A 15877-nucleotide genomic window follows, 5' to 3' on the forward strand; every position below is an offset into this window, starting at 1 on the left:
GCCCGGCGTGGTGGCGGGCACCTGTAGTCCCAGCTACTCGGGAGTCTGAGGCAGGAGAATGGCACGAACCCGGGAGGCGGAGCTTACAGTGAGCCAAGATCTTGCCACTGCACTCCAGCCTGGGCGACAGAGCGAGACTCCATCTCAAAAAAAAAAAAAAAAAAAAAAATTGACTAATTTACTCTAAAATGCTTTCTTAGAGATCATGATGGCAGACAGTAGCCCCAAAATTTGCAATGAAAAGTTAACATGGTTGGAAATTGAAAGTGCTGATATCTTAATGTAGTGTTTTTTTAGAGAATAAAAAGTCAAACATCTGTTATCTTTGATTAGGAGTCATTTAGAATTTCTTTTGCAAATTTTTATGGGCAAAGGTAAGATGTAGAAAAGTGCTCACATGAAAGACATGGCCAAGGGAGATTATTGCTATTTTTTACAACTACTACTTTAAAATGGGAAGCAAGAGAAATTAATGACAGAAAGTAGAGGGCTAAAGATCTACAGAAGGTGGTAATAGATGTAATCAAAAACATTTTATTTGGAAATGAGGAAGAACATCATGTTCTCATCATTATCAGGACGGAAATCAAGAAAAGTGAGTAAATAATTAGTGTTAGCAGTAAACATTATATGTCAATGTTAACTATTACCCCAATTCTGTGAATACGTTTTCTATCATTTATCTCATATAGATGGAAGAACTGATATATTAAAATCTTATACAGGGGAGAACTGAGGCCCAGAGAAGTAGAAATAAATCAATACTCAAAGACACCACTAAGTACATGGGTATAGCAGGTATTCAACCCAGGTTTACAGGTCTCCAAAACCTGTTTTTAACTGTGCTGCTGATTTCCTATTTGATTGTCTCTCCTCTCTTAGTGAAAGAGATGTTCCCTTATTTCTAGGTCAACTCATTCACCATTCTCTTCTTCATTTTCTAAGAGTCTTTGACATCCTTTTTCTCTATTTCCATACAGCATGGCATCTTAAATTATATTTACAATAACTAGTTATCTTTCTGGAAACACAGGTAATCGTAAATCATACTTGAATTAGAACTTTATGTCTATCGCTTTTGATCATGTGAATTGAGCAGTTAGTTATTCAACCACTCTGTACTTCAGTTTCTTTATTGATATAATAAGGATAAAATAGGATTTTTTCAGTTGTTATAATAATTAAAGTAATACAAATAAAGCACTTGATAAAGAAAACAGTATGTTGTAAACACTTGATATTACTACTATCATTACTAATATGACTACTACGACTATTACTATATCCATTGTATGACACATCATGTTAAATGTTGTGTTTCCTGCTCTTCAATAGATTGTGAGTTTCTCAAAGTCAAAGGCTAATTCTCACTCACCATAGAAAACTCAAGTACAGTATGTTGTGCCAGATCCTCAGGCTGTGTGTCCTACTTCATATGAAAAGGCCCACGTGATATCATAAAAATATTTAGACTATAATATCTAAAAACACAATTAATATAAAAATACGTAGTGAATATAATATCTAAAAACACAATGAATATAAAAAAAATGTAACGTTACTAGCACCAGGCAGTAACTTTAGCAGTTTAGGATGTATTAATGCTTCCATACGTCTGCTTATGTTTTTATTTAATATTATATTATTGAATTAAAATTAATACAGTGCAGTGTATTACAAAGAGTTTCTGCTTTGGGCTTATTGATATACATTTTATAAATTATATAAATATTTCCTTCTAGAAGTTCAAGAATATTACTTCTCAATAATGAATATAGAGCTTCCTGATATGACATAATTTTTAGAAACATTGTCTCAGGACCAAGAGGAGATTAGAAGAAGAAGACCAGTATGGTCACAGTTGCAAATTACATTCCAATCTTCACTGAGGGGAAGAGGACATGCTACCTTCCATCTAGAGTACTTGTTGATTTTTTGTTTGTTTGTTTTTGTTTTGGATTCTAGAGGGGTCAGGAAGTTAAAGAAGAAACCCAAACAATGTAATGTTTCTAAAGTTAATGACTAATGACTACATAATTGTTTTGATCAAAATAGAATAATCCTGGGATAAGTATTCTCTTATGTTTTGAGTAAATATTTAAAGAATTCAATAAACTCCTTGACAGTATTCTTTTCCATATGGATAACAGATTATTTTTGTGATGCTAATATTCATTGGGTAATAATTCAAACCACTTCTGAAGGCAAATACAATAAAAATAATTTCAACAGGCATGCTATTAGGGTCAAAAGTTCTGCAAGGAAGAAAATGAGCAATGATTCTGAAATTGGTAGATGGCAACAATGCAAATTGGATACTTAGCTAGACCATTATTCATCAGTATCTAAATTTAAATGGAATATATTGAATGGCATACACAGACCCAGACTTAAACTGAGTTTTTCACATTTATCAGCAATTTAAAATACTGCATGAGTAAAATACATATATTTGAGGGCTAATAAAACTGTCAATCTTTTTTGAAGGATGAAAATCCCTAAAAATTGTGGTGTATTTAAAAAATTCCTGACGTGGCTGTTTGATTTTAGATGAAAACTTTGTCTAAAAATGTTTAAGCTTCTCTGGAATTAGTTATCAACAAAACAAACAAAACATTAAGAACTGAGCTACACAAAAGACATGGATATTTTACAAATGTATTTACTTGAGATCTAATGCTTCAGTGAGATTTACAAAGAGAGAAGACGGAAGTTGAGCCTTCACATTACCTGAATTGTGATGACATGAACACATCTATAAAAACTTTTGCTTAGGTCCTATATAAATAAACATTGTATATACAAGTATAGTGTTTAGATTAAAAGAAAGAAAATCCATTCTTTTGTTATATGAGAAAAACATGACAGATTAATACAACGGTGGTGCGGGGTTGACATATTCAAGATGAAGGTGGGTCTCATTTTTTAAAAAACTTTTTTGGTTTGTTTGTTTAAAATAATAGGAGTCTGCCTATCAACTACATGTGCTGACCACACCTGCAGCATTGCTTGGCCATGAATTACTCCATCTAAGGTATGCCTTGAACAAATGCAGACTTCACATTTTAATGCTATCTTTGCTGAAGTCTTGTTTGTGAGCCACCTTGCTTTTTAGCAAGGCAATGTTGGAACTCATTGCTGAGTAGGCTAATGCTAGCTGAGTGAGGCAAGGCTGTAGGTAGGTGAAATGTAACAGAAACTTTCGTTTGAACTGAGAGCATAGGGGAGTGTCTGATGAAGTTAGCTTCCTCTAAATATTTATTTGTAGAATTCAGAGTTTCAGCTGACCTGTGGTGGTTTGAACTAGAGGAGAGATTATGAAATACAGATGAGTTTGAAGACGGTTGTGGGAACACTGTCTAGTGCTATGACTTTAGCTGAGTAAAGATAAATGAGGTGAACATTAAGAAGGAAGGTAAAGAGATTGTGGGGTGGAAGTGTAGGAGGCTGAATGTGTGACATATGACAGTCTGTGCCAAGGATGCGAATGTGGGGTACAAACAGAGGGCAATAAATCAAAACCCAGGAAAAAGCAAATGCACCATTTTGACTCATAGTAGTGGGACATTTAACTTTTCTTTATGAAACCTGGTTTTATCTGTTTGAATACTTGTTCTCAGAAAAATGACTTTTTTTCACACCTCTCCTCCTTTCTCCTTATTTCTTCTACTCAGATTGCCATTTTGTTTCTTCATCTAGGCATATCTGACTGATTCACAGCTGGAAAGTCACTTATTCTCTGAAGCACCCCATGATCTCTCTCCACAAGTTAATTCCTCCTTTTTTTTTTTTCTTTGATCCATACCGCTCTTATTGTGAGCTTGTATTTGGCAATTGTCATATCATAACTTGGTTCTTTTCAACAGTGATTTATTGGGCTCCCTCTTTGTGCCAGGCATCATGCTAGACACTGGGGACAGAGATCAATTAGATACAAATCCTGCCCTCAAGGAGCTCACAGTCTAGAAATGGAGATGGAAACATAAACAAATAAATCACACACTGGGGTAGTGTGACAATAAAAGGTATATACAAGGCACAGGTTTAGCATAGAGAAGGTCCCTAGCTTGAACTAGGGATGGGAGGATTAGGAAAGACTTGCTGGATTAGATGATGATAAGTCATCTCGCTCTGTTTCCTTAATTTCATTGTGAGCTCTTTGAGAACAAGGGTTATGTCTTATTCACTTTAGTGTCCTCATCACCTAACATAATACCTAGCACATTGTACATAGTCAAGATCTATCAGTGGAATTTACTTGAACATGTAGGAAGCTGGTTCTAAAAGGCAAAGTGTCTAGAGGCCCAGTTTTTTAATATTCAAAATCTTCTTTTTGTTTGGTTTGGTTCCAGCTTTGCCTCTGCCTGTGTGTGCCTGCATGTTTGAAATGATAACAAAGCTGTTTTCCTTGGTTACGTTGATTGCGAAACTGTCCTTACTATATGGGCTGTCACATATGCTGATTTTATTCTCTCTTTCATTTAGATATTTTCTTAATTTATTAACTTGAAAAATTATGTTCATTTAATTAACTAGTTTAAGAAAATTTTTAGAGATCAAACAAACTAATGAGATTTTACAGATTTTTGAAAAATAATGTTTTCTTCTTTATGGAAACATGTATTTGCAAACATTAACATTGACTTCAAATAATTATTACAAATCAAGTTAAAAGTATAGATGTCCTTGGTGTTAGACCAGTTTAACATGTTATTACACGATACAGGGGTGTTGAATCCTATTTAAGTCTGTCTTTGAAACCATGAAACCTGATACAGTTTCCTTAAATTGAATGGAAATTGTGTTTTAAAATGAGCTAATAAAACAAAGATTTTAACATATTATACTAATGGCTCCATATTAATAAAATGCTTGTCTGTGACCTTTAAGATAAGCAATTTCAATAACAGTCATCTGACATCTTTGTGGATCCTGAATAAAACCAAACTGATTATGAAAATGACACATTATAAAAATTTATCCCTACATTTCCTTTTTAGGTATGACATTAAAAAGAACAATACTTAATTTAAAGGGCATAAAAATTCACATCATCACCATAAATATAGAATCCAGTTTACAGATGACTACAATGAAGAAATCTGTTAGCTAATTATGTAGCAACCTGACTCTGGTTCTCAACATTTTATGAGCTTATGTTCCTTAACACCATATGTTATAGGGAACAGTAAAGACATCTGAATTCAAATATTTTGAAGAAATGTGTATTTAGCAAGTGAATACATGCTAAAAGGAATAATTTACAGCAGCAGTTTCATTACATTTTTCTCTCCAGTTTTTCTAGTTCCCATCTGAAATGCAATGATAAGTACAGATATGGAACATATTTCCTACCTGGCAAAAAACATGCTTATTGAACGGGCACGCACCTTCCGCCCTTAAATAGTACATAAACCACCTTGTCACCTGCGTGGGAAAATCTTGCCTTTTAGGATGATGTTGAATACATTGAAATGGAGTACTTATAGAAAGTTTTATTTTACACTGTTCTTCCTCTTTTTCTCCCAAATTATTTACATCTTTTTTTTGCCTAATGTGTAGGTAGCAAAAATATTAAACACATACCATTGCAAATTACTAAATAATACATAAAATGAAGTGTGCATTTACATGCATTTACATTTTACATTTGATATCAACTGGGCCATAATGTCTCTGCTGTGATGCATCTTTTTCATACTTTAAGACTGCTGTTGTAATTTTCGTAAGGTCACATGAGTCTCTCAAACAGTTTCATCTCTGATGATTCATGCATATGACAAAGTCTATTTAAAGCTGAATTATTAAATGGGCCAATAATTCTTTTTCGTGCAAACTGCCCCCCTCAATACACATGGGCAGAGATTATGACTGTAATGAGTTATCTGCAAGTTATATCTACAATTTTCTTTGAAAACTTAGACCTGATGGTATATAAAGACATGCCTATAGATTTGTTTGTTTGTGTAACTTTTAATTGAAGTCGAGACTTTTTTCTATTGTCATTTCATAACACTAAACAAAATGCATTCAAATTCTGAAAGTCTTCTATAAATTTATCATATAATCTCTATCCCTTCAAATCCTTTATTTCTGAGGATGAATAATAAGATATTTCTGGTATTGCAAATAAATTTATTTCAGCTGCAAATTTAGAATGAAACACAACACTGAATGTTAGTACAGTTTAGATACTTTATGAAAATAAAAGAATGACCTATTTTTTGGAGCACTCTTTGTTCTTCGATTTATATTTGAAACACTACTTTCTGTACAGTGGTGTGTCCTTCAAATAATTTAACAATTCGGCTTCCATTTGAGGATATACAGTACTTCCAAAAGCAACACCATATTAGTCAATGGAGCCTAAAATTGAATGTAGATTATTTTTAGGCTTTTGTTTGAAACAAGTGGCAACAACTTGTTTATTCAAGGCAATCATTAAAACTGAAACATGAGCTTCCATCTGTGAAATATTTCAGCTGATAGGAAATAAAAATTCACTGTAGTCTGAGGTGAGAAATTGATGCTGAGTTAATTAGAATCCAAAGACAGCTAGAGTTAGAATTTCAATGTTGCTTCATTAATTACTAATAAGATGTTTTCTTTGCATTTTTGTGCATGATGAGGAACCTGGGGGAGGAGTCCTGAATAGGTGAGTGCAGTGCAAAAGAAACCACAGTATAATGCTGAAAGTTTTAAATATCTCAAAGTCAGTGATTCTCAACGAATCGTCTTAGGACAATGAAGGAAGCAAATCTTGAATTTTAGTCTTTTACCTTATTTTGTAAGTTGTTGCAGGAAACAAAGAGTTTTACATTGTTTAAATGTGGGTTGCATCCTGGAAAATACTTTGTAGAAAAGTCCCTCCCATTGACATGAAAAGAGTCATGTGTTTCTTGTACAAATAATTGTCTTAAATAAGGAAAGGTAAGAGGCACCTGATACAGATGTAAATGATTGGAAACTTTGCCTTTAACATGTTGCTCTGAATAGTTATTGATCTCTCTCTTTTAAAAAAATTAAGTGACACAGATATAATTCTTAGTAGAATCATAAGAGAGATCTTAGTCTCAAATATCATGCAGGGATTCAAGCACAGAATTAAGACACATTTTCTATTAACAGTATATTAAGACAATGCTTATTATTTTCATGAAATATGCAGTTCCTTTTCCATTCATTGATTCATTATAGTAAAATGCACTTAAAAATCAATTTGTTTCTTCCGTTTTTCCTGCTTAAATGTTCTGGGTTTTTTTGCTAAGAACATTATGCAAGTAAAAATTAATTTAGATAACGCTTAAAGAAGGGGAGGTGTGAACAGCTTCCATTTGTTTGATTTTCTCAGAGAAATAAAGCATAATTTATATCCTGGTTTTAGAGATTCACTCTTAATGATGTATATGTGTTTCTAGAACAATGTCATCTATCCCTCTTATAGAATTGAAAATAAAATGTCCAAAGAAAGCAGCACACCATTGGAATTTTTAAAACAAAAACTACATAGCACAATAATTGTAAGACAAATCCTACTCTAGCTTAGAAAACAACTAATTTTTACTGCATATTTTTCATGGTACATTTAAATTATAGTTTTAATAAAATACATCTTTAGATCAAAGCTGAAAGAAGACATCAGTAGTAGATCAGTATATTCCATTTTTCTTCTGGATGATGGATGGCTTATGTTTTCTTTTTTTTTTAATATTTCCACAGAACATTTCATTCAGTATCATTTTACTCATTTTACTCCTCAGGTACATACAAACATGAGGGCCGGTAGACAAAATATATCCTTGAATCCAACCACGTTTTGGAATATTCATCAGCTTAGTAAATCCGTGCAGTTCATTTTAAACTTTTAGTTCAATACAATGGCTTTGCTGATGCAGTTTTTCTCCTTTAGATGGCAATATGGCAAATGACATTTTTATTTCTCAGGCAAAGAAGAAAGACAAACCTGTACAGTGAAATCTCATAGGAAACATTAAGTCTGCTAAAGTGAACATCTGCATTCACCTGTGTTCTCTGTTAGGTGGTGGTATTAGGAAAAAAAGCCTATTAGGAAAGTTACTCATGGATTTAATTTATAATTGGTGGAACTCAGCTGAATTTCCCACCATTGTAAACATCCACATAATGCCATGAAAAAAGTTCATGTATATTGCATTTTTTTTCCAGTTATTGTCTAGGCAAGTTTCTACTTGTTTGAGGTTTCTAGAGGTAATGCAGCTCAGACACTCCTGGGTGCCCTCTCAAATTCGTGGGTCCTCCTGTTTCTACCTTTCTTATTTTCTTGTAAGTGCTTCCATTTGTTACTATTCCCTGGGGTATGTCCTGGCCTTTGCCGACGTTGTTTTCGGTCCCTTTTCCAAACTTGTTCACAGAACTCATCCATCGTGTTGAGATTGGGGTGGTTGATGAGCTGCATGAAGTCTCTGTACCAGACCTTCTGGCTAGGTGTCATGCTATTGGACATTTCTTTGGTCTTAGAGCCATCTCCATCATCATCTTTATGAAGAAGTTCTTCCAAATGCTCTGTGTCAATGACTTCCAGGGTTACCTTAAGAAGAGTTTGTATGAACCCATGTTCCACCGCATGGCAGAGGTAATTGCCTGAATCCTTCTGTTGTAGACTACGCAGCAGAAGGCCTTGATCTGTCCTGATGATATGATCATCCACTCTGATCTAGCAGGTTAAAAAAAAGGCAGTGTAAAATATACATATTTAAAAGAAATAGAAGCTCTGAAACTCTGTGTCTGTAAAACTTTAGATTATGTGTTGAGGCACATTTTAACAGTTAATAAAAATTTTAATTTAAGAGAAGTGATAGCATTTTCCCATTAGGAGAATTATAATATCTGTCAATTGTTTTTAAGATGTATTGGAAAGTATTGGTTATATTACTGTTTTAATAGAATTTCTTATAATAATTTAAAATATTCACGGTAACTGGAGGAAAGAGCAAAGATACTTTATACATTTGAAAGTAGGTATATAAATATAGGATAAAGTTAACATTAAATATTGAAATTAGAACTACAGAACGATGATACTAGAAAGATATGGGGCATTAGAATGAATTTATAATAAGATTTCCAAAAATGAAATTTAAAATAAATAGAAGTTGAACAAGCAGAAAATTTCATGCTTACTAATTATTTATTTCATTTAGTTGGTCTTGAATGGGAATATATATGAGACTGTATTTTTGAATATTTGTAACCTCACTTTTATTTTGAATACAGTTTACGATAGAGGTCTCAAAAAGCCTCACCTGGTAATGCATGAAATCAATCTTGCATTTTATGATGGGATAAATCTTGCATTTATGATAGTTTTAAGACTGATTAAAATGTCAAAAGATAATGGAAGAGTTTTTACCTTTAATATCATATTATGTTTGTAAAATCGTCTGCATATAATACATTTTATTAATCAACTCAATAATCTGTTTATGCTTATTTAAGGCTGTTAAAAAGTTTTAAAGGCTTGTAGTGCTAAGATTTTCTGTATACAATTCTTTACTCTTATGGAGTTATAAATGGATCAAATGAGCAGGGAGATCTGCCTCATCATCCTGCATCAATAGTTGATATCAGAGCTTATAGTGCAGCCTTAAATCCATCACCCTGCATCTACTACTATCTTTTCCCAACCTCCCTTCCCCATTTAAGGAGGAAGGTAATGGATAAAGAAAAACAGATTTTGATAATATAATTAATTGAACAAAATTTAAAATTAGTAGGAGGTTTTTTTTTATTTGTGCACAAATATAAATAACACAATTTCTTTGTAGATAAACACAGTAAGAAATAAGGGAAGTCTAATATGTATCCCCAAACTGCTTCTGGGGCAGAAACTCTTACCAGGTTACCTTTGTTTCTCTAATTCATAGTACAAAGTCTGTCACGTCATCAGTCTGCACTAAACACTTGTTTAACGAATGAGCGATTAATTGGTTCAGAAGAGGATAAGCATTCTCAGTGCTTTTTCTTTCCTCAAGTGAAAAATACAAGGATTACTTAACAGTATATCTTAGATATAAATGATCCAGTCAGTTTCATTCCTGTACCTCTTCTTTTCGCTCTTCATTTCGCCTCTGGAATTGCCAATAGACAAGCGCTCTCTGCGACTTCGGACTGCATTCCAAAAATGTGCTACTATTCTCTACACCATAGATGATTCTCTCTTCAGGGCTGTGGCCATGGTGATTATCTGGCCAGTGATGAGAAAATGAAATGAGAAAATATTAGAGAAGTAATTTCAACTTTCCAAAGTTTTTATTTGGAAATTCAGGAGACAAGTTATTGCCAAGTTGGAAGTTGTTTCACACTGATTGCGGATGACAGAAATGTCAATGATGTAAGGCTTCAGAGCCCAAATGCCTACCTAAATCGACTAATCATTTTGGTGTGGGTTATATAAAACATAGACGGAGATTTGTCTACCAGAAAATGGCATTACATTTACAAAATCAGTCATGTGTGTAGCATAACTATACGTCTTTATATGTCATGATAAATACTCTACAGGAAATTATTTTCACTGCAAAACTCCGTGCTTGGACTAATAGGGCCAGTTTGTATTATTCTGTAACACAAAAAGTTATTGGAATAAGTGTTTGGAAACAATGATGTATTTCAGAGAAATTATTTTGCCTGTTTATTTTTTATCTGTAAAATTAAATTTGCCAACTAATATTTATCTAGCATTTTACAGAAGGTAGAGTGCAGGAAGTTTATACTATCCACCAATAATTCCTAAATAATCTACAAGTTTGTTCTGAAGATCAATTGGTGTGAAAAGTTAGGGATGGCTTTGAAAAACAGATGCATAGTTATAATGCAATGTGGTTTCAATTGTTCTTATTTTAAAATGACACATCTTTTATTATTTTCAGGAATTAGGCTATGGAATAAGGCAAAAGTACATAATAAAATGCAGCAAAAAGAAAACCTGTTTCCTGATTAAGTTTCTATTATTTTACCCTTTATGTAACCTCCTCCAATGTGGTAAATGAAACACAGCTCAGATCAAAAGTACAACACAGGGAGTCTAGGTAAAACTCATTTAGAGAACAAAACTCCTTCTTATCTTGCATAATCCTGTTTCCATTATGACATCCTGTACAATCTGAAACTCATTAAATTAATTTAGAAAATAATAAATATGTTTTACATGCACAGAAAGCTGACAGTGTAGACAGATGAAAAATTTTTGCTCTCTACTTCAAAACTCAGCTAGATTTTTAATTTAAAAAATGTTTCCCCCTTTTTTGTCATCACTTTGACAGTTTTACTCTTGTCATAATCAACTGAATACCTTTGACTGTCATAGCTGATGATTTGCTCTCACTAGGTTTAAAGCCTTCAAAAATGCTACTCCCATACAATCCCTGTACAAGGCCTGTGTCTATCATCTCCTACTCTCATCATACCCTACCTACTTCATTCCACCTTCTACCTTCAATTGCTGTCTACAGAGGTGTCAACCTCAGTGCCTGTTTCTCAAATGCCCTAGGTGTGAAACAAAACTCTTCCAATATTGGGAATTATCTGTCTCTTATTGAAAAGATCAATGCCCTGGAAATAGGAAAATAAATCAGAAATGATTGCAATGTAAAGAAAGAATATTTAACTGATTCCAAGTCACATTTAAAAAAAAAAAAATTGGACATGCATATCTTCATGTGCCAATATCTATATTGTATAGGCTGTTTTTTTTCCCCTCTGAGATTATTAGTGCGTCTTGAATTGAATGCATATGGAACATGTTGCTATACTCGTTTGTAAGATAGCTGCTTCCTGGGATACAGGTGAATTTAATTGCTATGGCCAACAGGGGCTGGAAAATCTGTAATTCAGGAGCTACCTGAATAATTAGAACGCATTGTCACAGAAGTTAATGCTATTTACATTGAATACTTTTTTTTCTAACTGTTCTGTGTTTTAAATTTTTTTGTATTTTTTTTTTTTTTTTTTTTTTTTTTGTATTTTTAGTAGAGACGGGGTTTCGCCATTTTAGCCAGGATGGTCTCGATCTCCTGACCTCCTGATCCGCCCGCCTCGGCCTCCCAAAGTGCTGGGATTACAGGCATGAGCCACCGCGTCTGGCCCGTTTAAACTTTTTTTATTAAGAAATACTTTTAGGAGAAGACCTTTCATTCAATCTCTATATATGAATGAATTATAATATATATGACATCAAAATATAGAAAAATCCACTGGATTTAGAAACAAACAACCCAGTGATCTGCCAGCATCTCCTTTCTCAACAGCCATGTCTCCTAGGTCTATTTTCCCAGGTAGAAATTTATAATTTCAACTGACTTGTCTCTTGCATAATCTGCTAAAGCTACTAAAGAAAACTATGGTACAAATTACTACTCTCAAAGATAGAACTTCATATAAATCCTTCAATACATTAATTGACTCAGATAAGAGGAGCCATGTAACTAGTATAATAGAAAATAAAAGTGTTTCAATACCAATGTAACACCAATGGGTGCATATATATATATATATATTTTTTTTTTTTTTTTTTTGAGACGGAGTCTTACTCTGTCTCCCAGGCTGGAGTTCAGTGGTGCTATCTTGGCTCACTGCAAGCTCCGCCTCCCGGGTTCATGCCATTCTCCTGCCTCAGCCTCCCAAGTAGCTGGGATTACAGGTGCCTGCCACCACGCCCAGCTAGTTTTTTGTATTTTTAATAGAGGCAGGGTTTCAACGTGTTAGCCAGGATGGTCTCGATCTCCTGACCTCGTGATCCGCCCACCTCAGCCTCCCAAAGTGCTGGGATTACAGGTGTGAGCCACCGCGCCCGGCCACCAATGGGTACATTAAAAAAAAATCACTTAGTTGTCTTCTTTCTAACTAATTTAATCATTCTAGTTAGTTCACAGAGATAATTTTCTGGTAATCTTTCTTGTAGTTCTAGGTAACTGCTCAGTTTTCATTTCCTCTTCAAGACATCCTCTGGTAGTGGCAAGCTTTTTCCAATGTACCAGAAAACATGTAAAAATAGTTCTTTCAATAGAAAATATTCTTATATTAAAAAATTATTTCATTTGATCTGCTACTTCTTCATAGTGGAATCTAGACTATAGACTATAGTCTTATAGACTTATAGACTATAAGATGGTGTTTGATTTAGCAATTATGATAACAAATTGTTTTTAGTTTAATATACTAATATTTCACTCTCTTCAAGAAACATTCTGATATTCAGGTACTTTCTCACCTAAATAAGGCAAGAACCACAATAGGTTAATTTGGTTTATGAGCTTGGTGCCCTTATTAAGTTTGCTTTGATAACTACTCTTGCCAGTACCTCACAGTCTCATTATTTCCCAAGTTTACCCTTTCTTTCCCCTTTTTGTCCAACAAAAAGAAACAGAATCATCCAGCTAGTGACCAGTGAGGCTAAAAGCCCTGTCATGTTAACTATCAATCACGATCAAGATACAGCGATACTATTGTATTTCTTTAAGATTCTCCTATTTTATATTTTGTTAGGTTCTGTTGCGATCAGCAATAATTATTAAAAGTAATTTTTTTTTCTTTTTTTTGAGACGGAGTTTCCCTATTGTTGCCCAGGCTGGAGTGCAATGGCGTGATCTCGGCTCACGGCAACCTCCGCCTCCCGGGTTCAAGCGATTCTCCTGCCTCGGACTCCCTAGTAGCTGGGATTACAGGCATGCGCCACCACGCCCAGCTAATTTTGTATTTTTAGTAGAGACGGGGTTTCTCCATGTTGGTCAGGCTGGTCTTGAACTCCCGACCTCAGGTGATTTGCCCACCTCGGCCTCCCAAAGTGCTGGGATTACAGGCATGAGCCACCGCGCCCGGCCGAAAGTAAATTTTTATTGGATACAGTTATTTCTATTAAGTCTTCTGCCACAGGATGTTTCTACCATCAACAGCTTCTGACTTAGGAACAGAACTTTTATTTAAAATGGCCTCAGCCAAGCACCCATCTATTTGGGTGTTCAGAAGTAAAAAATTTTCTGTTAATTTCCCCTAACCTGACATCTTATAAACAGATACCTAATCAATATTTTAAAATAATAATTAGAAGGCATTCAATAAATATCCTTTCCATTTCCTGAGTGCTCTACCGCAACCACTTGCATAAATTTTGTACAATATAGGAAACATTAGAAATCCATTAACAATGTGTTCTATCTCCCTCCAGCCCCCTTCTTTCTCCAGCTCCAGAAAAAAGTACGAACAGAAATAATATTTCGGTTCCTATCTTATAACCTTATTAAGTTCTTCACTTTTTCTTGGGATGTCAAACATACTGTCAATTTTGCCGGGCATGGTGGCTCACGCCTGTAATCCCAGCACTTTGGAAGGCCGAGGAGGACGGATCACTTGAGGTCTAGGGTTCAAGACCAGCCTGGCCAACATGGTGAAACCCCATTTCTACAAAAATACAAAAAATTAGCGGGGCATAATGGCGGGTACCTCCAATTCCATCTACTCTGGAGGCTGAGGCAGGAGAAGCGCTTGAACCCGGGAAGCGGAGGTTGCAGCGAGCCAAGATCGACCCATTGCACTCCAGCCTGGGTGACAGAGCAAGACTCAGTCTCAAAACAAACAAACAAACAAAAAACCAAAAAACTATCAATTTTAAAAATTTTGTTTTGTTTATAATTGGCACATAATATATGTACATATTTATAGGGTACAGTGTGATATTTCAATACATGTATACATTGTATAATGATCAAATCAGGGTAATTACCTTATCCATCACTTTAAACATTTATCATTTCTTTGTGGTGACATGTAAAATCCTCTAGCTATTTTGAAATATATACTACTTTATTATTTGCTATAGTCCCCCTACTGCATGCTATCAATTTGATTCTTTATTAAAGCAAACAGCCGTACATATAAATGGCAGCACAGTATAGCTCTACTCTAGGTACTTTTCAGAGAGTATAATATTTAATTCATGGTTACCCAATATAAACAAAAACTCAACTAAGGAAATATTGGTGAGTACATATTTTCTGAAAGATATGAAATCTTATATATTGAGGATAAGAGTGATATAAAATCTTTTTCTGGATTAAACCAGTTGATCTGAGAGCAGTTTACAAGGAACACACCATGTTAATCACATCGGACAATTGATTTTATTAAATTGGTTTTGGCAGGGTGTTCCCACCCTATGCTGAGTGAGATCTTTGTCAATTCTCCCTTATTCACTGTATTGATGTCACAATATTTTTGATATGATATTGATTGCATTGCAGTGTTTATGTTTACTTTTCGGAAATTTTTCTTTCTGGTTTTACTTTCTAGAAATTATTGAGATTCTTGTGAACAACAGATTCTTTTATTTTGAAATGGACTTTGTGATCATACTTGCATCTATATTGACTGAAAAAAAGCAGTTAGACAAACGTATGTCTTACCCTTATAACTTCTTGGTAAATATTCTTGCCGCATGTCTGTCTTTGTTTTCTCTCAGTCTTCTTGCTCTATGTGTGTGACATTGTTTTTATTTTTATCTTATCTTTATTTTTACCAAACAATTGCAACTCATCTTTTATATATTAGATAGGTCATTTAGCAATTTTAGACAGTGAAATATTTTTATAACCCTTTTTTTTCTTTGTTTTCTTTTCTTTCCTTTTTTTTTTTTTTTTTTTTTTGGAGAAAGAGTCTCACTCTCTCACCCAGGCTGGAGTGCAGTGGCACGATCTCGGCTCACTGCAACCTCCGCCTCCCAGGTTCAAACAATTCTCCTGCCTCAGCCTCCAGAGTAGCTGGGATTACAGGTGCCTGCCACCACAGCTGGCTAATTTTTATATTTTTAGTAGAGATAGGGTTTTACCATGTTGGCCAGGCTGGTCTC

At 34.3% G+C, this 15877-nt stretch overlaps 1 protein-coding gene across 7 annotated transcripts in view; it reads right to left on the reverse strand.

Moving 5' to 3' along the window:
* Positions 1-6114: 6114 nt before the first annotated feature.
* SEMA3A (semaphorin 3A) overlaps positions 6115-15877 on the reverse strand; it is a 553763-nt gene continuing 544000 nt past the window's right edge. For all 7 annotated transcript variants that reach the window (XM_034964343.3, XM_063606267.1, XM_063606269.1 and 4 more), the window contains 2 exons: positions 10080-10222; positions 6115-8692 (listed from right to left, as the gene is read on the reverse strand). In XM_034964343.3, the coding sequence (XP_034820234.1) occupies positions 8237-8692; positions 10080-10222 (599 nt within the window). In that variant the 3' untranslated portion in view covers positions 6115-8236. The remainder of the gene's footprint in view (positions 8693-10079; positions 10223-15877) is intronic.

The sequence above is a fragment of the Pan paniscus genome, chromosome 6, assembly GCF_029289425.2.
Source record: "Pan paniscus chromosome 6, NHGRI_mPanPan1-v2.0_pri, whole genome shotgun sequence".
NCBI lineage: Eukaryota > Metazoa > Chordata > Mammalia > Primates > Hominidae > Pan > Pan paniscus.